At 43.5% G+C, this 21788-nt stretch overlaps 5 protein-coding genes across 5 annotated transcripts; 2 read left to right on the top strand and 3 right to left on the bottom strand.

Annotated features, from left to right (window-relative positions):
• Window positions 1-91: 91 nt before the first annotated feature.
• Window positions 92-9376, top strand: EAF02_011044 (uncharacterized protein). Its single transcript, XM_038907092.1, is given in 20 exon segments — window positions 92-405; window positions 453-1118; window positions 1177-1223; window positions 1235-1290; window positions 1345-1449; window positions 1510-1624; window positions 1681-1808; window positions 1875-1972; window positions 2035-2415; window positions 2463-2591; window positions 2639-2782; window positions 2832-3161; window positions 3292-3959; window positions 4016-4343; window positions 4411-6086; window positions 6152-7548; window positions 7608-7776; window positions 7834-8142; window positions 8204-8490; window positions 8548-9376. The coding sequence occupies 20 exon segments, from the start codon at window positions 336-338 to the stop codon at window positions 9074-9076; spliced, it is 7632 nt and encodes a 2543-aa protein (XP_038753118.1). The 5' UTR covers window positions 92-335; the 3' UTR covers window positions 9077-9376.
• Window positions 9377-9656: 280 nt separating this feature from the next.
• On the top strand, window positions 9657-10930 carry EAF02_011045 (uncharacterized protein; the record flags this gene model as incomplete). The annotated part of the gene is made up of 7 exons (XM_038907093.1): window positions 9657-9689; window positions 9781-9830; window positions 10171-10227; window positions 10286-10385; window positions 10437-10690; window positions 10747-10814; window positions 10878-10930. The coding sequence occupies 7 exons, from the start codon at window positions 9657-9659 to the stop codon at window positions 10928-10930; spliced, it is 615 nt and encodes a 204-aa protein (XP_038753119.1).
• A 770-nt stretch (window positions 10931-11700) lies between these two features.
• On the bottom strand, window positions 11701-12063 carry EAF02_011046 (uncharacterized protein; the record flags this gene model as incomplete). The annotated part of the gene is made up of 1 exon (XM_038907094.1): window positions 11701-12063. The coding sequence occupies one exon, from the start codon at window positions 12061-12063 to the stop codon at window positions 11701-11703; it is 363 nt and encodes a 120-aa protein (XP_038753120.1).
• Window positions 12064-12434: 371 nt separating this feature from the next.
• Window positions 12435-16287, bottom strand: EAF02_011047 (uncharacterized protein; the record flags this gene model as incomplete). The annotated part of the gene is made up of 6 exons (XM_038907095.1): window positions 12435-12484; window positions 12535-12695; window positions 12789-12842; window positions 12981-14411; window positions 14743-15980; window positions 16030-16287. The coding sequence occupies 6 exons, from the start codon at window positions 16285-16287 to the stop codon at window positions 12435-12437; spliced, it is 3192 nt and encodes a 1063-aa protein (XP_038753121.1).
• Window positions 16288-18261: 1974 nt separating this feature from the next.
• Window positions 18262-20609, bottom strand: EAF02_011048 (uncharacterized protein; the record flags this gene model as incomplete). The annotated part of the gene is made up of 4 exons (XM_038907096.1): window positions 18262-19398; window positions 19522-19593; window positions 19651-19967; window positions 20084-20609. The coding sequence occupies 4 exons, from the start codon at window positions 20607-20609 to the stop codon at window positions 18262-18264; spliced, it is 2052 nt and encodes a 683-aa protein (XP_038753122.1).
• Window positions 20610-21788: the final 1179 nt, after the last annotated feature.

Genomic DNA, 21788 nt, shown 5'->3' on the forward strand with positions numbered 1-21788 from the left:
TCCTTCAGCAAGGGGCTGATTCGCCTTAATGGCAGCAGCACTGGCGACTATCTGCATGCAGTCACCCCTTCATTGAGGCTTTGAAGATCATCATGATGGTGAGCCGTTTCCTTAGACCGAAGATTACATGTATCGTAAAAAAGATGATCAGTAGTTACATCATCAAGTTGTAAACAAGAGTTGCGATACTCTCCGTGCGAAACTTCTGTTATTAAAACAAAAAAGTGCTCCCTCACAACAGTGAGACTTCACTAGAATTTCATAAATTTCTCGTGTGAAATCCTAGTTGAAAAAATTTCCGTTTCAACACCACAACACAAAAAAACATATTCAAGATGGGATCCTTACCAATCGATTTTAACCTCTCACCTGAGGCGTGTGAGCCGATAGCTATCATTGGAATGAGTACTATACACTATCCCCAATGCTTAAGCTTTGCTAACCACGTGAAGGTTGTCGATGGCCCGGCGATTCTGAGTCTCCATCCGAGCTTTGGGATTTCTTGCAAGCCAAAAGAACTGCATACAGTGCTTTTCCCGAAGATAGAATCAAGACCAAGTCCTTCTACCATGCAAATGGTAACCGACCTGGATCTTTCTACACAGAGGGAGGCGCATTCCTCAAATCTGATGTCCGCAACTTTGATCATACATTCTTTGGAATACATCCCAGGGAGGTGATGAGTATGGATCCTGCGCAAAGAAAATTTATGGAAGTTGTCTACGAAGCCTTCGAGTCTGGAGGAGTTCCAATGCATAAATTGGCCGGTTCAAAAACTGGCTGTTTCGTCGGAAACTTCAATTATGATCACCAGCTCATGCAATATCGTGACCCCGAGTACCCGCAGCCATATTCAGTGACTGGTGGCGGGATTACGGTTTTGAGTAACCGCGTCAACTATATTTTTGATCTGAAGGGACCGAGCATGACACTCGACACAGCTTGCTCTAGCTCAATGTATGCTTTACATTTAGCCTGTTCTTCAATTCAAACAGGGGAGTGTACTGCTGCTGTTGTTGGGGGATCAAACTTAATCCTGACCCCAGAATGCCAATTGTTTTCTTCGGTACTTGGAGCTGTCTCACCAACATCTGTTTGCCATACATTTGATGCTGCAGGTAAGAATCCCAGTCACTCGTCATACCATTCACTCAACATGTAACTAAATTTCCTTAGCCGACGGATATGCCCGTGCTGATGAATTGGTGCTTTATACATCAAAAGTCTGGCTCAGGCAGTGAAGGACGGGGATCCAATTCGAGCTGTTATTCGTGGCACAGCTATCAACGCGTGAGAATCTTCACTCCTTCACAACCATACGCGTAGAGCTAAAGAGTAACATAGAAATGGGAGAACTGGTGGAATTACACATCCAAGCCCCGATGGTCAAGAAGCAGTGATTCGTAGAGCATATGAACGTGCCGGTGGTTTAGACCCTGCACTTACCGGGTATATATATTTCCCGTATCTACATATTGTTTTTCGATACATCAACTCATCACCTGATAGATATTTCGAATGCCACGGTACTGGAACTGCAGTTGGCGATCCATTGGAGATATCGGCAATCGGCCGCGTCTTTGCAAAGTCAAAATCAAGAGATTCACCTCTTTTGATAGGATCTGTATGTCTTCACAGACACTCTTCACGTATGTGTGACTATGATGCTGAACCCCTCAGATAAAATCAAACATGGGCCATAGTGAGCCATCGAGTGGTATCGCAGGTGTCATGAAAGCTGTAATCGCGATAGAGCATGGAGTTATTCCACCAACCGTTGGCCTGAAGACTCTCAATCCTAATAGCAAGTTAATCGCAAACCCAGCCTTTTTAGCTCTAACTGACGCTTGAATAGTTGATTTGAAGGATGGTAGGCTTAAAATTGTAACGGAAAGTACACCATGGCCCGATTTACCAGTTCGAAGAGCGAGTATCAATTCATTTGGGTATGGGGGAGCAAATGCTCACGCGAGTATGTATAAATCAAGGATCCCGATTCATACCAAATCGTATTGCAATCTAATGGCAAAACAGTTATTGAGTCCGTCGATTCTGTACTTCCCTGGTACCGAGAATCACGACAGATTCATGCAGACAAGGTTGACTCCCAAGTACATCGAAACGGAGTTAAAAATGGCGACGAAAAGTTGACTCACATGCATCGAAACAAGTTTCTTCTTCCGTTCTCAGCCCATGACGAGAGAACTCTCGCAGCAAATATTTCTGCTCTCAACAATAACATCTCAGATTGGAATCTGAATGACATAGCATACACGCTCAGTGAGCGACGCTCACTTTTCTCTCATCGCACCTTTCAGATCGCTAGTTCTGGTACCGACCATCAGATTGCGGAACTTGTACACACACCTAAGAAGATTTCTTCAAACCCTCCAACTCTTGGTTTCGTCTTCACAGGTAGTTATTCATACTGAAAAAATCCAGAATAGTCTAACATCATCCAGGTCAAGGTGCGCAGTGGCCCGAAATGGGCGTAACTTTGATGCAGGAGTTTCCTATTTACCAAAACACCATCCGAATCTTAGATGCGTATCTGGACGAGTTACAGGACGGTAGAAGCTGGACCATTGAGGGTATTTGCGGAACACTTCGTGAAACTGGAAGCTGCTAATTGTTACAGATACTCTTCGGCAACCAAAAGATAAATCCCATATACATGATGCAGAGCTATCTCAACCTCTTGTCACTGCCACTCAGATAGCTTTGGTTAATCTTCTAGCTGACTGGGGTATTAAGCCGTCGGCGGTTGTTGGCCACTCTTCTGGTATACAGCTTACATCCCAATTATTTGCTTGACTGCTAATTAATTACAGGTGAGATTGCTGCTAGCTATGCAGCGGGTTTGATCACAGAGAGGAATGCAATTATTGCGGCGTATCTCCGTGGTAAAAGTGTGGCTAAAAACAAGGAAGACGGGCTTATGATGGCGGTGGGACTTGGAGCTGCAGAAGTCCGCGCATACATTGGCCAGAATGAGGGCAAAGTTATCGTTGCATGCCACAACTCTCCAGAAAGTGTTACACTCAGTGGCGACAAAACTGCGCTACTTTCTGTCAAAGAAGCCCTCGATGGGGATAAGAAGTTTGCAAGACTACTTTCGACCGGTGGTAATGCGTACCACTCCCACCATATGAAGCCTCTTGGTATGATTGTCCTGTTCTTCTTTCTACTCTCGTAAAGGATTGGGCGGATTTGACCCTGCCTGTATTTCATTGCAATCTCAACTTGATACCTTTTTTCTTCGCCAATTGTTGACTTTATCCACTTTCGCAGGCCCAGAATACGAAACCAGTATTGAAAAATACGAAGAACCGAGCTACCCGAAAGTTATCAAAGCTCAGCCTTCGAAAGAACCAGCTCCAAAGCCAGCAGCCTTCTTCTCCAGCGTGTACGGTCGTGCACTAGACGAAGGTGCCAACATAGATGGTTCATACTGGAGAAAAAACATGGAGTCGCCAGTGTTGTTCGCCGAAGCTGTTGCAGCTTTAGTCACATCGGCGCCAGTTGATATTCTCGTTGAAATAGGGCCACACAGTGCACTTCAAGGCCCGCTCCGACAGATTTCAAAGAACCATTCTGGCAGATTTCCCGAATACCTGACGGCTATTGTACGGAACAACGATAACGCATCTGATGTTCTTACCTTGGCTGGAATGCTGTTTACAAAAGGTCACAAGGTGAACTTAACGCGTGTCAACGAGAGTAAGTGTCCGGTTGATGATTGTGGGCAGGTCTGTAAGATAATTACCGACCTCCCACACTACCAATGGCAGTATTCGGATGTGTTACTCCTTGAGAATCGTTACACGCGCGAGTGGCGCCAAAGGCAACATCCGCGACACGACATTCTGGGAAGCCGAATTCCGGGAGGCGTAAAAGACGCACCGACATGGAGAAATATTCTGAGGAACAAAGACCTTCCGTGGCTAACGGATCATCGAGTAAGTCCACCCCTGCCCTTGAAAGCCTTCAACTTGAATTGACAAAATGTCGTAAGGTTGGCCAAGAGATAGTTTTCCCATCCACAGGCTACCTTGCGATGGCCATCGAAGCAGCAACCCAGGCGGTAGAAGTCAATGGTGGTTTAGAAGAAGAAATATCATCCTACGAAATTCAGGATGTCAGTTTGCAAAAGGCATTGGTGATCCCCGAAGAGGACGGAGGCATCGAGATCCTTTTCACATTGCGAAAGGCTAGCTTGAATACCAACAGTGATTACGATTCAAGGTTTGAATTCCTTCTTACTTCGGTAGATAGTGTGAATGGAGAAGACAACTTTGTCGAACATTGTCGGGGTACTGTTCATGTCAATTTCAAACCTGATGGTAAGTTTTCATTTGATTGGCTCGGCGATTAATCCATTTGTATCCCAGAAGACTGATAAAACACTAGTTCCCACGGCGAGTTCATTGTTGCAGGAGATAGATAGTTCAAGACGAGATTTAAAGGACATACCAAGCCTCCCTTGGTATGAAAAATTTGCCTCCATCGGGTTGATTTATGGTCCAACGTTTCAGGGTCTTTCTTCCATAAAAGGGGTAGATCAAAAGAGACTCGCCGGGGCGAAGATCCCGTTGAAGCCGACAGCAAAACTAATCGCGGGAGAGTCTCGTTATGTAATCCACCCTGCAGCTTTCGATGCAGCAATGCAACTCTCTATTGTAGCTTCACATTCAAGCACTGCTACCAAATTCAAGAAGGCGGTTATGCCTGTCAGCATCGGCAGCATCAAAATTTGGCCAAAAGTAGCCAAGTCCACAAAAGCCTCTGCACATTGTGTCGCTAGAGGTGCATTGAAAGGGGTACGAGGGTTGGTGGCGGATTTGATACTGCTTGGCGACACACAAAGCAAGATCCTTGAAGCCAAAGATATCCTCCTCATTGCATCAGATCAGAGCTCTTTGATATCTAGCAAAAAGGACAGTCCTTATCTGCGATTAACTTGGAAACCACTATTTGAAGAGCTTGATGATGATCTTGTATCGAGACTTTTCCCACCAATCACGTTAGATGACAGTGCAGTGCTGCCATCTCTAAATCTTTTAGCGCTGTATCAACTTATACAGTTTCGGGAAACACACCAGGAGATATTCGCCAAAGGATCAGAGGTTCCGCATCTACAACGCATGCTCGAATGGACGGTTGAGCAATTAGATCGTATGCGCAATGATCCTCTGTCGCCTGCAAACCAGATCTCCAACCTCACAAATGAACAGCGGGCAGAGAAAATTGAGAAAATTGCAGCAGACCTAAAACCAAAATCATCTGAATGTCGGCTCATGTGTCATCTCTACAACAATCTTTCAGACATATACGCAGGCCGAAAGACTGGAATTCAGGTCGCATTACAAGACAACTTGCTGATAGACAACTACGAGAGCGGCCAAGTTTACAAGGAAGGGAATAAGCGATTGGCTTCTATGGCCGCACTATATGCCCATCAACAACCTAACTTGAAGATCTTGGAAGTTGGAGCAGGCACCGGTAGTGCTACGCGAGAGATTCTTCCTGCGCTGAAAGGCAATACAGTATGGCGACAGTATGCAGAATATCGATTTACAGATACGACAACTTCCTTTCTAGCTGGTGCAGAAGATACTTTCAAAGGCTTTGCTGGAATGACATTCGGTGCCTTTGATATGGAGAGGCCCGCGAATGAGCAGGGATATCAGCCGGAGTGGGATCTGATTGTTGCATCGAATGTTATCCACGCAACCTCAAACATCAAAAGAACTCTCGAAAACATTCGCAGCGCATTGAAGCCAGGGGGAAAGATTATTCTGCTTGAGTTGACAAGATCAAATTTGAGTGCCGGTTTGGTCCTTGGAACCTTTTCGGATTTCTGGAAGGGTGATCTTGATACAGAGTTCCCGCGACGCAACGGACCATTCCTAAGCAAGACTATGTGGCGTGCAGTTTTACCAGAAGCGGGATTCAAGGGACTTGATTTCCATTTGGATGATTACGCAGGTGATCATATTTCTGCAACAGTTATTTGTGCAACTGCTGCCCAGCCGTCTCTTGCACCAAATCCAGATTTGCCATCGTCGCAACCAGGGATAACATTGGTATGTTTTGATATCACTTTGAGTGCGTACATCTATGCCACGATATTTGCTAATTCCACTATAAGATTTATCGCAGCACTCCATCTGCCTATACTCTTGCCCTCAAAACCTGCATTGAACAGAAAGGCATGCCCGCAGAACTCTTAGAATTGTCGGAAAGCAAACAACTTCGATACAAGCGGCTATTATTCGTTGTTGAACTCGAAAGGCCTTTGTTCCTGGAAACCAATGCTTCTGAATGGAGAGGTCTTCAAAACTATTTCGAACAGGCTAGTTCCGTCCTATGGGTGACAAGCGGAAATCTTCTAGAGGGCAAAAATCCTGAATTTGCAATGATTTCCGGACTTGCCCGTGGACTCAAGGTTGAAAATGCCAGTCTTAATTTAGCCATGCTTGATGTTGATCATGCACTCGATCCAACCGAGAGCAAAGACCTTGATTTGCTCCTGAGCCATGAGGACAAAATATCGAATAAGGCAGACTTACACAGTGACGTAGAGTTTAGACAAAAGAACGGCATCGTTTACATCAGTCGTGTAGTTCCGGATGAAGCTTTGAACGAAGAATCAAAGGTCAAAGGGAGTCAGCAAACTTCCACACAAGAGGTTCAGATTGCAGATATGAGATCCACCCCTCTGAAGTTGGCCATTGACAAACCTGGAGTCTTGAGCACAATCCACTTTCAAGAAGATCCAGACTTCACAGAGTCTCTTGCCGATGATTGCGTTGAGATAGAAGTCGCTTATGCTGGCATCAACAACAAAGATATAGCTGTTGTTACAGGCCGGCATCACTCCAATACTTTTAGTGACGAATGTGCCGGTGTTATAACCAAGATTGGGGCTTCTGTAAAAGATCTGAAGCCTGGAGATCGAGTCTATTGTCAATCGTTTGCGAAGTTTGGGAACTTTGTTAGAGACAAAGCTTGCTTCTGTAAAAAGCTCCAACCCGAAGATACATTCGAAAGTGCATCGACTTTGCCTATCGCGTTCTGCACTGCTATATACGGGCTCATCGATCTCGGAAGATTGCGATCGGGCGAATCTGTACTGATTCAATCCGCAACCGGAGCAGTTGGCCTGGCAGCTATCCAAATCGCCAGATTGTGTGGAGCTGAGATTTATGCCACTGTCGGAACAAAGGAGAAGAAAGAACAGCTCCTTAAAATGGGCTACGGGATCACAGAAGATCACATCTTCTGGTCGCGCGATGCCGATTCAGCGCAAAGTCTCTGGGATTACACCAAAGGGAAAGGAATAGATGTGATATTATGTAGTGCTCGGGGAGAGATGATGCATGATTATTGGCGTTGTATAGCACCTATGGGACGGTTTGTTGAGATTGGGCGAACGGAGGTTTTAGAAAAGGGGAAGCTCAACTTGGATGTCTTTCAACGAACTGCTACATTCGCTTCTTTCGATCTGGAGGTAATGAGTAGCTTGAGGCCAAAGGTCATTGGCGAGTAAGTACACCCTTATACCATTCAAAACGAGGTAACTTAACGAGGCTAATTTATTTAAGCCTAATGACTAGCTTAGACCATTTCAAGCGTGTTGGTTTGATTCGACCCCTACCATACACAGCGTACCATGTCTCAGAAATTGACAAAGCTCTCATGACTTTTGGCAAAGGTGCCCATATTGGGAAGATTGTTGTCGGGTATGAACAGAAGAGTAGCATTGGACTCAAGGTAATATTCCCATGCGACGCTGAACAGAAATAGCATCTAGTGCTAACATATCACAAGGTACGATTGAGTCCTTTCAAATCGAAATTTGATCCAAATGCAGCTTATCTGTTAGTTGGCTGTCTGGGAGGTCTGGGCCGTTCGTTCAGCAGATGGGCTGTCGATCGAGGTGCTCGAAACCTGATTTATCTCTCTCGCAGTGGAAACTCAAACAAGAACACGGAAACTTTTCTCAGCCAGCTTCGACTTCAAGGCGTCAATACTCAAATCGTCCAGGGTGATGTTGCATCGTTAGCGGATGTCAAATCGGCAGTCAGCAGTACTGATCTACCAATCAAGGGTGTCATACAAGGAGCTTTAACACTTCATGTAAGCCTTGACTATCTTCACTGCTATGCGTGGTAAATCCGATCGCTAATATTTTTGACAGGACGGACTTTTCAGTTCCATGACCCTTGATCAATTCGAGTCCACAGTACGCCCTCGAGTAATTGGCACACTGAATCTTCACGAGGCCCTGAAAGATTCGCCGTTGGACTTCTTTCAGATGTGGAGTTCATGGACAGTGATGTTTGGCACAGCAACACAGAGCAACTACCTCTCTTCCAATGCTTTCATGGATGCATTTGCCCGTTACAGACAAAGCCTGGGATTGCCTGCTACTTCCTTATCGCTTAGCCAAGTTCTTGGGATCGGAATCGTCAGTTATATGCCCGAGTAAGTAGACATGAAAAAGTCAATCATATTTCCATCTCTGACGACGTGCACAATTAGATACCAGCAAGCTATGATACGCAACGGCTTTTATGGTAACGACGAGGATGAATTCTTGCAATATTGCGATGCTGGAATCGGTCCTGCTTCGCAAACAACAGCGTACGAATTTGATCCCCTAGCTCAAGGGCATCTTCTTGTGGGAATTGAACCTGCAGGGCTACAAGAGATCAATGAAAAGTATCCCATCGACGACATGCCTTGGTCACTTGATCCACGATTTCGCAACTTGGTCCAAGCTACGCATATGCTTTCGGGTGTTACGACATTGGGCAAGGAGACTGGAGATCCATCGGAAGGTTTGAGTATCGTTGAACGCATCCGACACAAGATTTCGAGGCTTCTATACGTGGATCTCGATGAAGTCGACACTGAGACACCAATTAATAAATATGGAATCGATAGTATGATAGCGGCCGAGATTCGAAATTGGCTGTTCACGAAGTTTGGCAAGGATGTTTCTCTCTTGACGATGCTTGGAGCAACGACAACGGTGACAACGCTGGCAGAAGTTGTCTCCAAACGATAGAAGCATGAGAGATGGATGGATCAAGAGGATGTTGTGAATAGAAATAGGATTGGGTTCATTTTATGTGGAACAATCAATGTGAGACTGGAATGTGAAATGAATGTGAGTTGAGTTGAGTAAATGCATCCGTATACGTACCTAGTACCTGCAAGAAGAGATCGAAAGCAAACCAAGCCAGTCCAATCAATCTCTGATGTATTGATGGTCATGTGATATCCAGACTCGAACCTCGGCCTCTCGAGTGCCTCCTTTATCAGGCAACAATGACCTATTCGCAGGTGAATGCCTGATTCTCAAAAAACTTTAATTGACTTTCCCAGGTTCATCATCAATCTTGTCTTGTCTTCTTGTCGTCTCGGTTCCTTTAAGCTTGCTTCTTCTATTCTATTTCCTTACCACCCAAATCTACTTAATAATTTATCTTCTTCCTCGACCTCTCCATCGCACTTACAATATCAGGATTGATATTTTCACCTACTTGAACGCATACTAGATATCAGAATCGATATCGGTCAGCTCTTGAGTAGTGAAGAAAATCTTATTTGATTGGCCTTCCTCGTCATCTTTCTCAATTAACAAAATGTCTCGTGGTGGTACAACACTCTATGTCACCGTATGCGCTCCACCTCCACAACCTCCACACACCAACTTATATGTTTATATTAAAGCTTCAAAGTGTATACTAACCAACATCTCTCATCTAGGGCTTCGGAGCTGGAATCCGTGCTCGCGATCTTGCCTACGAATTCGAACGGTATGTCAGCTAAAAAATCGATATCTCGATGATTGTCCTTGATCGCGATAATCCATTTCCCCATCATCGTCCATCCTCGTCCCTTACTCCGTCGAGACTTCGCCGTCAATTTTGTCGCATACATTATCCCCTCTTCCCAAATCCTCCACGTTCGATCGAGCGGTCGCACAACGATACGAACAGTTTACATTCCTACATTTGTCTCGCGAGAAAAGTTCGAATTGCGGCGGATCGATTACTATTTATTATACAAATCTTATACATCTCTTACTTTCATCCATATATCTGTCCAATGTATTCCCCATTCGATGATACACTGAGTCTAACGATATCTTCATAGCTATGGCCGTTTGGTCCGCTGTGATATCCCAGCTCCTCGAACTGCAGCATCTCGTCTGTGAGTATGCCCGATATCTTATTGGTAACCACTCTAATATCGTTGACACCTGAAGTAGGTTTGCCTTCGTTGAGTATGAGTCCCGTCGTGATGCCGATGATGCCTACCATGAAATGCACAACAAGCGTATCGGTCGCGACGACTTGTTGAAGATTGAAGTAAGTCTTCATGACATCACCAAAAATGGCGATTTCTAATTCATGAATTAGTGGGCCCGCACACCTCCTTCGGCTTCTTGGCGATTCGATACTGGTGAAGAACGTGCAGCCCGTCGCGATGGAGGTAGAGATAGCGGCAGAGAGCGTGGTGGAGGTAGCCGCCGTTCTCCTCGTCGTCGTTCAACCTCTCCCCGACGTGGCCGTGGCGACTATTCTCCCCGTAAGGATGACCGAGACCGCCGGGACCGGGACTACGACAGAAGAGATCGCGATCGAGCCGATCGCTCACGTAGCCCAGACGATAGGTAAGCACCCTAGAAGAAATTTAGAGTTGGACATAAGCTTACCCGCCTTGTAATAGGGATCGCGAAGTTAAGGAAGAACGTGATGATGTCCGTGAACCCGGAGCCAATGGAGATGACAGGAAAGGTGAATCCACATCATTCAAACTACCATTACGACCCAATCTCTAACTCATCTGATACCCATCAGTTACCATGGATTCTCCTCCACCAGCGCATGATGAACTGGACACCGCCGAGTAAAAGGTCCTTCCTAGGTTGAGGCTTCTACACGGCAGGAAAAAGTTTATTGTGTCTTTTGGCTGCTGATATTTCCTTCTTTGCCTGAATTTACCATTGTGTTTCTAGATTCGATTCCCCGAGACCTTTACGACTCGAGCCAGGATTTGGACTGGCAACATAATCTCAACTTCCTTTTAGGTCAGCAGCAGCATACAAATGTGGTCATATGTTTTCATGGGTAGTTACTAGTATTAAAAATTCCAAATTGAGCACATAATTAACACTATATTTGATTCCATTTGTGTGTAAAAGAGAGTGATGATGTATGACCTCAATTAATAACTGTTAATGTGTTTTTTCGCAACATTATTTCGTCTAGTTGTAGAAGAATTCTATTCTATAATCCATTTATCCATTTGCTCATCATCTACTTTGTATTAAAGAAGATATATCTTCTTCAACCAAAATGATATTTCCTTCAAATAAATATATATATCATAATGACGTAATAACATAACACAACATAATATAACTCCCAGAAATACCTGCATCTATCTCATTTCATCTCATCTTATCCCATCTCATCTCTTCTCATCCTATCCCATTCTATCCCATCCCATCATATCCCATTCATTCTATAATACATACATATATACCTAGATACCTACCTATATACCTACCTATACCTACCTAGATATCTACACATATATACCTACCTAGATACCTATCTACATACCTATCTACATACACACACCACCACCATATATATACCATTATATATATATAATTAACTAATACCTAACTCTTAAATAGTTTCCCCCTTTTTCTTTTCTTCTCTTTTTCTTCTCTTCCTCTTCCTCTTCCTCTTCCTCTTCCTCTTCCTCTTCCTCTTCCTCTTCCTCTTCCTCTTCCTCTTCCTCTTCCTCTTCCTCTTCCTCTTCCTCTTCCTCTTCCTCTTCCTCTTCCTCTTCCTCTTCCTCTATCAACTTTCTCTCTCTCTTCTTGACATTCTCGTTTTCTTCATTTTCTTCATTTTCTATATCTTCCTCGAGATTTCCCCTTTTGAACTTTTGAACTTTTGAACTTTCTGAAAATCCGTCCATCCGTCCATCCGTCCATCCGTCCATCCGTCTAATATAAATCTGTCTATCCATTTATCTAATATAAATCCGTTTAATATAAATCTGAGTGAGGAGAAGAGAAGAGAAGAGAAGAGAAGAGAAGAAAACAAAAGAGTCCCGAGTACTGGGTTCGAGGGTTGAGTTTGAAGGTTGAGTTTGAGGATTGTGTAGATGGATGTTTGAATTGCTTTGCTTTGATTTGCTTTGCTTTGCATTACTTTACTTTGTATTGCATTTTGATGAGATGTGATGAAATGAAATGAGATATGAAATGAGATGTGATATAATAGAATAAGATATGAAATATCCAAACAGAATCTCCTTCTCCTTCTCCTTATCCTTCTCTATTTCCATTTTCCATCTTTCTTCTTCCATCTTTCATCATTGTGCAATAGGAGCGAGGGTTATTTTGCTTCATCTTCATCTTCATCTTCATCTTCATCTTCATCTTCATCTTTATATTTTCACATTTTTCATATCTTCATTTTCATATTTTCCTCTTACTCTTATACATAGTACTACTCTCTCTATCCCTCTCCCTTTCCCTATCCCTCTCCCTCTCCCTCTCCCTCTCACTCGGATCATTCAAGTTATTCAAGCGAGTCACGCTTCGATGACGCGAGAGAAGTTGTCCGATGAGGAAATGCGATACGTCTTCGTCGGCCCTGTTTACGTGAGTCAATTGTATGAATTTTTCCGTTTGCGCTTCGTGCGTTGTGTATTGAAAAAGAGGGGAGATGGGGAGGTGGAAAACATACCAGTATGAGAGATGGCTGGCGATGGTGTTGATTGGGTTGAAATCTAGTACGCTCCTATTTTAATACACATGGATTAGTATTTATATTCAAATTCATTTACCTTTCTGAAACCCCCCCCCCCCCCCCCCTCAAAAAACCTCAGATGAGGGTAAGCAGAATATCAGGACAAACAACAAAGAAAAAAAACCATACTCTTGAATACTAAAATCCACGCGTCCATTATTATTCAACGCTCTCACTTTCGCCTCTTCTCTCTTCAACTTCCTCGCTTTCTCTTCCAATTCCGCCCTATCAATATCAGGCATATCATGCTTCCTTCGCTTCTGAAACCCAGCATACAACGTCTCAATCTCATCATCAATCAAGGTAGGCGCGGTACCCATGCCATCCCTATCAGCGGCCGCCGTATCCTCCGCAAGTTGTCTCATCTTCTCACTAGTATTTTCTCTCTGGAGCGAAGGATGGTCTGGGACAACTCCTCCTGCGATATTGGTTCCCGCGCCCGCGGATTGCCCTTTGATACTTGATGAATTCGACGCTTGCATCCTTTCGACATCTTCGCCCGTGAGACCGAGACTGCGATTTAGGAGACTACTCGCAATGCCGGAGCTGAGACTAGACCATAATCCACTAACACTTTGTCCTACTTTTGCTCCAATGCCAGTGATACCTTGATTCATGTTTGCACCGAATATACCCTTCTTGGTATAAGGTAGTAGTTGAGGTTTCATAGATGACATTGCAGGAGCAATAAGAGGCTCAAGCCTATAACTGATTGGGTCTGTTGGGTGGAAGATATTGTATAACCGAACGCATTTAGGACTAGAAATCGAGTATGGCAATCCTGTAGTACTGGAAATGTGCTCTCCAGATGGAAAGCCCGCACCCGAGCTAGCTGCCAGAAATGGATCTTGCATAGAGTCTATATCCATTGGACTCTCGGATGGCAATGATTCTACGCGATTTCTAGCAGCAATAGTTCTTCCTTTCAACATCTGAAACAATCCTATTGGACTTCCTAGACAATAGAAATCCTCGACATCAAATTCAAATTCAAGACTCTTACCATGTGACGATGTCGATGGGGCAGACCGATTTTTGTAATGCGAAGAGCTTGCATTACGTTTCTTAGTTTCTCTCTGACGACAAAGAATATCGAATAAGATTGCCGATCCTAAAGAATGTCCTACCAGACTGACTTTTCCTGAAAACTCTGGATTTCGTTCCCGGAAAAGATTATAAATTCGATTTGCCTCGGTAAGAACAATATTGCTAATATGTTCTCTGTAAGCACTCTGGTACAGCAAAATATCAAGAGCAAGATCAGTGATGAGAGAGCGAACAAATGGTACACCCTCCACAGTAATATCATCAAGACTTGGATATTCTTCCTCCTCGCCAAATGCGTCTCCAAGATCATGCTCTTTACGATTTTGCCTGACACCTTTTCGAGGAAAGTCAAGTAAATGACGCCAGCAGATAGGAAGAACTTGAACACGGCAATTTTTAGGGAGTTTATCAATCTCCGCATTTAGTGCCTGCAAATCGGCAGAATTTTCGTACACGTTTTTGAGCGTTTGCCGAAGAACGTTTACGTCATGGACGAAATTAACACTTTCGGTTCTATTGAGAATTAGCACATAATTTGACAATCGCTCAAAACAACAAAAGACATGTACGAAATTGAGCGCAGACAAATAAGATCGAGATGCAAATTTCCCAATAATTCAATTGGTTCGAGTCATTGAATCGTCTTCTAAAGCCTGCCTCCGTTCAATGATCAAAGGCAAAATCTAGCAACTGTTTGTTCTAGGTTATTGTGGATATATTCCAAGCTCTAAAAAAGCATACAAAATAGCTCTGGAGTTGGAAACAGCCACGGCCTAGAATTATGAAAAGGGCCAATCTAGTGTAAAAAAGCAGATGAGATGTAGAAAATTATTTGAATACATACCTCATACCTAAGCGTTGACCAATGCCATGCGTCACTAGAATTAAATGCTCAATATCACGCCCTTGGTTCTCATCATCTCGATCATTATAATCATTCTGCATCTCCTTCTCATCACGTTTCCTCACAGCTTCTGCTTCTGCATCCGCATCTATAGAGTTTAGCTTGTTGTACGCTGCTTCCCGAAGCTCAGTACTATTATCTTCTGGCGAAGCATTAGCATTACTTGTGCTCGGAGGTGCAGACCGCCGTTTGATTAATTTTTGCTGACGATCGTCAAGCTGGAGGTACTCTGGAGTAGTCGAAGCAGCAGCGGCGGCGCTAGTAGGAGTTTTCGGTGTTTTATCCTTGTCGGCAGATGTCGTGTCTTTTGTTTTACCTGGTTCCGAATATCCACGAACGACCTTTATACCTCCTAGGTAACCACCGCCCGCAAACTTTTGATACACGGTGCTACTAACCCGAGACATGATGTTATCAGTTGAGATCCAGGCTACATTCCCATCTTGATAGGTAACAACAGAATTCATATATGTGCCAAACAAGCGATGGGTCTGAGGTTGGTGGGGTGGCGGCGAATCCTTTGGTATACTACCATCATCAGAAGCCAGCTGTGGCGATTTCAAATTCTCTGCCGAGCCCTTTGGAGTTACAGAGGGAGAGCCATTACGGTTTCTACTCCCAAAAGCGCCACTGCGGGCCAATGATCTGGGTTCTTCCCCTGGTTTTATAGATAATGGTCTAGCAGTACTTTTCTCCGGAGGTTTAGGATAACGGAACGGTTTTACTTTCAGATATCCTTCCTCAAGTTGCGTGGCCAGATTCTCCTCACAGGGTTTGAGAACTGCACCCTCTTGGTAGAACCAACTACCTCTGCGAACATCAAATATCGCACCAAGCCAATATACCGGCGCAAGTTCTCTCTTTTCAATATCGACATCGAATAAGAAATCCTCATGTACTGGGACCTTAATACTCCTATCAGCCTCCTCATTATTCCCAGCTTCATTGATACTCGTGTTTCCTTTCTCGCCAGCACTCCCCGAGGTTTGTTCCAAATTACCACTCTGGGCTCTCGATCGCGGATCTCTTCCATTGTCATAGTCCTCGACAAGCTTCTGATACGCAGCTTCTATTGCACGAGAATCGTGCTCGGAAAATGTGACGAATTTCTTGGGAGGAGCGGCAGGTTTAGTTTCTTCCTGATTGGCCTTGAGAATCTTGGGTTTTCTTTTGGGGATCTATATTTTGTGAGCTTGGAAATTCAATATTCTAGATGTGGATACCTACATCAACCGCATGATACCATCTTGGATTCAGCGGAGGACAATCTTGAGGGTAATTCTTAGTGCTCCATCCATGCCAATGGTTTGTGCTGTGATCTCCGCCATGTTGATTCTTTAAACCGGAACCTTCTCCAGAAAAGGTGGGCGTTGTTGCTTTAGGAGTAGTTGCTCGCGAACCTCCCCATGGTGAGATTGATTCAACCGCCGCAGACAGATATGATCTCTCTAACGGTTTTGGCTTGTTCCCAGGCGCAGACTCCATTTTCTTGTCATTGGCTCGCCGAAGGGCGTCAATTACGCCTGTAGATTTAATCCAGTTGAGCGCAGAATATGAGATTCGAAGTTGGCGGTTTTTAGGAAGATGTTTGGGTATTATTCTAACTTGGTGAAAGAGAACGTTCATGTAGTAAGCCAATGTTCGTTTCAATTATTTGAAACGCTGATAATGTACTCTGTATTATGCGGTAATTGCCGATCCGAATATATTAAATAGAAATGGGGTATTTGCACATTATGTATGTTATCATTGACATCGCTCGGACCTTAAGTAGTATAGATTTCTATATTATGAACTGTCCTTTCAACATCCCGTGGGTCAATTGATTATTGTTGATACGGCATTGTTATCGCTGGTAGTGAAGCGATACATGAAATAGCATAATAATAAGTCAAGATTGAGAAATGGACATTATGACGATACTTTTCGGCTTGTCCCGTTCATATGTTCAGGCTTTATTTGAACTTCATACCCCACTACCACTACTTGATTTAAGAGCAACATCGAACAGATGATGAGATGTAGATGCATATGAACGATGATCAAATGTTAGCTTCTTCAATTCACCAATTTTCCTCAATCTCATATATAACAGAAGTACAAGTCGATCACAAAGGTAAAACTCAGATTGCCCTTCGAGAGGGGCAAAACCCAGTAGGCGGAAAGGGAGAAGCTAGCCCTGCCCTGCTTATAACGCTGCAAGGTTCACTCTCTACCACTTTGTCCTCCAACCCCACCCCTTTACTTTGATCCTGACCCATATAAAACACAGTAGGGCAGCCACATAGCTAAGTCCGGTGAAAAGAGCGGCGCCCCAATACCTTTCTTTCCCTGTAGCCACTACCTACTACATTAAGAAGGCCCCCAGCGATAGAAATGCTTCCCAACACATCAAAACCTACTACCGTAAAACAGCTTGCGTAGTACCTATCGACCGTATTGTTGAGTTTCGCAGAGCTGACCTAGACAGATTGGTGTCAAGCTGACATTGGAACCACTGACAAATCCAAATATTAGGAAGACTTACAAAGATTACTAAGAGTGCGTTATTACTCAGGTTGAGTAGGAGCACGTCTGACAACCAAAAACATAGCACTGATATCGTGCAGAGAAATAGTGAGACAATCATAGTATTGTATCGTCCAAATCGATCGGCCAGGTCGCCCGCTATGCACCGGCCAATGCATGAAGCAGCATTAAGGATCGAAGAAGTCGATATGCAAACGCCGCTAATCCGGTCAAGGCCTCTCCTTAAGACAGATGTTGTCGCTCGATGTAATAGCTTGTCATATATGTGATAGCTATGAAATATGCCGGAGCTGTGAAACTATAGTTCAACATTCTGAAGTTATGCCCAGTTCACATGCTTTCAAGGGTATTCGAAATTCCAGAAGTTGTAGGTACATTATCTGAAGCAATCACGGAAATGGGATAATTGCGCTGAGAAAATCGGCACTTACAGTACTCCAGCAGTGGTGATAGCCATGGTGGCTCCTGTTCCATCCATAAAGATCTGTGGATCCGGTAATGTATCTCGTCAAGTAGTTGCAGCTCCTTTACGAGGTGGAACTCTACTTCGACAAAATGTCACGTTCGTGGAGCAAAGTAGGAGCAGCGCAAACCCGAGAATCCGAATCGACCATTCCCACTCAACTTGAGGGAGGAGTGACTGTATCATAAGTGGAAATAGAACGCTACCAAAAGCACCTATTCTAATATCATATCATATATACTACATACATCGCCATCATAATCATAATCATAACCACAATCACAATCACAATCATCATCCAATGCCCACCCGCAAACCCATTTCTCCAAGCCATGAATGATATCAAAGAAGGGAGAACCCCAAACACCTAACCATGCCCTAATGACAAATGCCAAATGCCAAATGCCAAATGCCAAATACCAAATACCAATTCCCCATAATCTACATAAATCCAAACATCAAACCATCTAAATAACCAAATAAAGACTACACAAAAGACTTGGTCCGGTGAAAATTCCTATCCAAAAAAGTACATTCCCCAACGTCTTCTTCCCCTTCATCCACTTCGTCTGACTCATGATCGTCAACGGAATCTGACACATTTGCAACACCAGTAGATATCCCCTCAATTTTTTAAAGATACACCACATAACCAGCTCATGAACACAGGCGCTCAGAAAGAAAGTAATAAGCGTCGCCGTCTTTTTATCAACTCTCAGACTCGAAATCGAAGAATGGTAAACGTGTCGCAGGAGGAAATTATGAACTGGTCGATTCCAATCGCGCGCGAATTGATCCCAAGATACCGAGTTCCACCAGGCTTCGTAAAAGCCTCGATCAGCGTAACAGGTTAATTCGGCGAGGAGATTGAGAATACATTCCCAAATCACATACCATGTCAGGATATATTCAGCCAGAAATGGGAAGGCCAAGTCACTGAATATACCCGGAAAATGACGGAGGCGCTCGAGAGATGTTAGATTGGATTCTTTCATCTCGATCGTTTTAACTACAATGGGATAGATGTAAGTTTGCGAGATAAGGTTCATGACGATCAAGAGACCAGCCGTCGCAATACTCTTCTCGGCTACATTATACCAATCGATATCGTCGGATCGTGGATATTCCAGTTCATAAACCAAAGTTGGAAGAACGATGTACTCGTAATGATTGACTAAACTGAGATTATTCGGGTACTGATTCTTGGATGTCGTACATTTTCCTTCGAGTTCTTTACCCAAGAAATCGATCTCCCATTTGAGAATTCGTGCAAACGTCTGGACTTGATCAACATCAAGAGGCTCACCAGAATCAATTGCAGCAGCTACTTGGTCAGTAGCAGAGTCGACAATAGAACGCCTTCGATCGGAAACCCTCTGATAGATGTCATCAGACGTAGGTCTAGCATCAAGATGAGAAGTAGACAATGAAGAAGCGGCTGGTGTTGTAGCGGAAGGTGTCTGTACTGGCGAAATATCATCAAGCTGCTTCAATTTGCGTTGAAGCTTAGAACGAGTCTTGTATTGTTCTGATAGGTGACCATTGTAAAAAGCGTAAGAGTGTTGTTTCATCAACATGACAATTCCATGGAGGACAAAAAAGACCTACCCGAAGGGATGTTGTAAGCGAATGAATCAGGGGAAAGAACAGAGAACATCATTTCTCCGAAGTAGTACTCCGATCAGTTCTAGAAAGTGATTGTATTTAATTAGAAATTAGCCACTTACTGTGTGTGTCCATGGCCACTCTCGAAACAGTGTCCAACTTACTACTGATGAGAGATATAATATTTCCCAAGCCTGCATATTACATTTAGTAAATTATTCCTATCTCCATATTAATTGAAATAGACTCACACTCTGAATGATCCAGCCTTCTCTATTCCAGTCAATGTTTCCTCGGTATATTAATTTCTGTAAAACAAGTCCAAAACCCGTAGAGAAACACATCACACCATCAGAAAGACCTAGAATTATGACGTCTCGGTGGAACATCATTTCCATAATTTCATTGGTACCAAGTATGTTTCCATGCACTCGCCAATTCGCAAAAGCAAGTTGGAGTACGAAAACGACGAACGCAAGCCAGCCCAATGTAAAGAAGCCATGGAAAGGAGAGTCGGCAACGATATTGTTATGTCGATCGAAGGCAGTAAATTTCTTGGTAAAAACCACTGTTTGAGTCAATTAGCAACGAACCATGCTAAAAGTTTCCTATTTACTACATCCATTTAAAATCACTTGATGACCTTTCATTCTTTTAATATATTCAGAGTTTGAAAAAACTCACAGTCACTGAATTTTGTCCGTTTCTTTGATTCTCCTGATGCGATATCTTGTGCATAGTGCGCGACAGTGCCCTTTAGAAGATCCCGTAACTCATTGTCATCCGCCTCAAAAGTATAAATTCCTTGCCCATTTTTCTGAAGCTTGTTAAGAGTCACCGGAATACTTTTGCGCCTTCTCGCGCCTTGCCGTGATTGCTGGGACTGAACCTTTAATTCTGCATATACCGTCTGTGATATTTCCGGCATATCAATATCAGTGTCGAGGATTCCACCTTTTCCTCTTGTAATTATGGACGTCGGATCTGGTTTTAAAGTATCATAATCCTCCAAACTATCACTCTCCGATACCGAAGACTCTCGCCGATTTCTATCAACTGTTTCCAACGCCTTTTTCAGAGATTGCGAATATTTTGGGCGACTAGGAGACTTGGGTGTTTGTATTTGTTTGGAGTTGCCAACGCCATTTTCCCTCGAATGCTTATCTAACGGAGTTTGAGTTGAGTGTGCTGGATTTGAGAGAGAGGACATCGTCATGGGAGGGGGGGCAGTCGTGGATGCCATTCTAACCATCTTATCAAGCTATATTGAGAGAAGGCGTGTTCCAGAACAAGAGAAGGTTATTGAAATTTAGATTCGGAGATCTAGTTTGTCTCAAGAGGCGCAAGAGAGAGGATTAACTAGTAGAGTGTTAGTCTACAACTTCTTACGAACTTCCTGCGAACTTTCTTCGGTGGGGTATCAAACTCTCTCAGTGTCCCAGAATAAGAGAAATTATGACAGCGAACCTGTATCAAGACTGTTCCCAAATGATTGCTTATTAGCCGTACCTCAATGACTAGTATAAACCATGCTTCAACCTCAATGGTTTGTCGATAACCTAGAAGCAGACAATACTGTAGCCGGGCGATACTTTGACGTTTCAAAGTATACCTAGGTATTGCTATTCGGTACCCGAGTAGATTAATCCAAATGGCTCAACTTGCTATGTTGCCCGAAGAAGGAAGTGTATTGAGGCTGAATAGGTAAATGCCGGTGCTATGCAGGATGCAGGTACAAGATTAGAAGATTGATAGAAATTCAATGGAAGACGATAATATGATTGTCAAAAGAAAATCGAAAAATAAATATCTTTATGATATCTATACCTTTGAAACAAGAGCTTGGTAATGATAAGATGCCGACTGGATACACAATTCAAGAAAAAACCACGATAGAGATGGAAAACCCGGAAAGGTAAAGGAATAACGGAAGTAGTATGTATCTCGCGCGCACATTAACATTTCCTTAAGTCTCCGAACCGTATGACTGATGATTAAGTCTTAATCTTTCTTACCTGAGACCTCTTTACTGTGGTGAGTCTGTGATGTACTTACTGTAGGGAATTGAGGGGCATGATGAAGCTTGGCATATGGCATATGGCATATGGATATCGCACATCGCGCATCGCACATCGCCAGAAGAAAGGCCGAGAAACTTTGTTAGATTCATGAATATAATAATTGTCATAGTTCTCTTCTTCTCCTTTCATTGTGAGCTTGAGTCATATCACAGGAAAGTCACTTTGGTCCGTACATGGAAAGAGATCAGATCGGCGACTTGTCAAGTGATGAGTGTGTGATGTTCAATTAGGGATTAGAATGATGAAAGAAGAAAGGTTCGAATGATTTAGGAATCTTCGGAAGTGGAAATTGTAATTTAAGGCCTAGC

This window comes from Botrytis sinoallii (assembly GCF_014898435.1).
Source record: "Botrytis sinoallii strain Bc 23 chromosome Unknown BSIN_029, whole genome shotgun sequence".
Taxonomy (NCBI): domain Eukaryota; kingdom Fungi; phylum Ascomycota; class Leotiomycetes; order Helotiales; family Sclerotiniaceae; genus Botrytis; species Botrytis sinoallii.

What these genes read in the sequence shown, in the direction of transcription:
- EAF02_011044 (XM_038907092.1), top strand. Translation starts at nt 336, where the DNA reads ATGGGATCCTTACCAATCGATTTTAACCTCTCACCTGAGGCGTGTGAG. An exon ending in CACCTCTTTTGATAGGATCT is followed by an intron (nt 1,625 to 1,680) that starts GTATGTCTTCAC and finishes TGAACCCCTCAG; the next exon opens with ATAAAATCAAACATGGGCCA. An exon ending in TAGAAGCTGGACCATTGAGG is followed by an intron (nt 2,592 to 2,638) that starts GTATTTGCGGAA and finishes TAATTGTTACAG; the next exon opens with ATACTCTTCGGCAACCAAAA.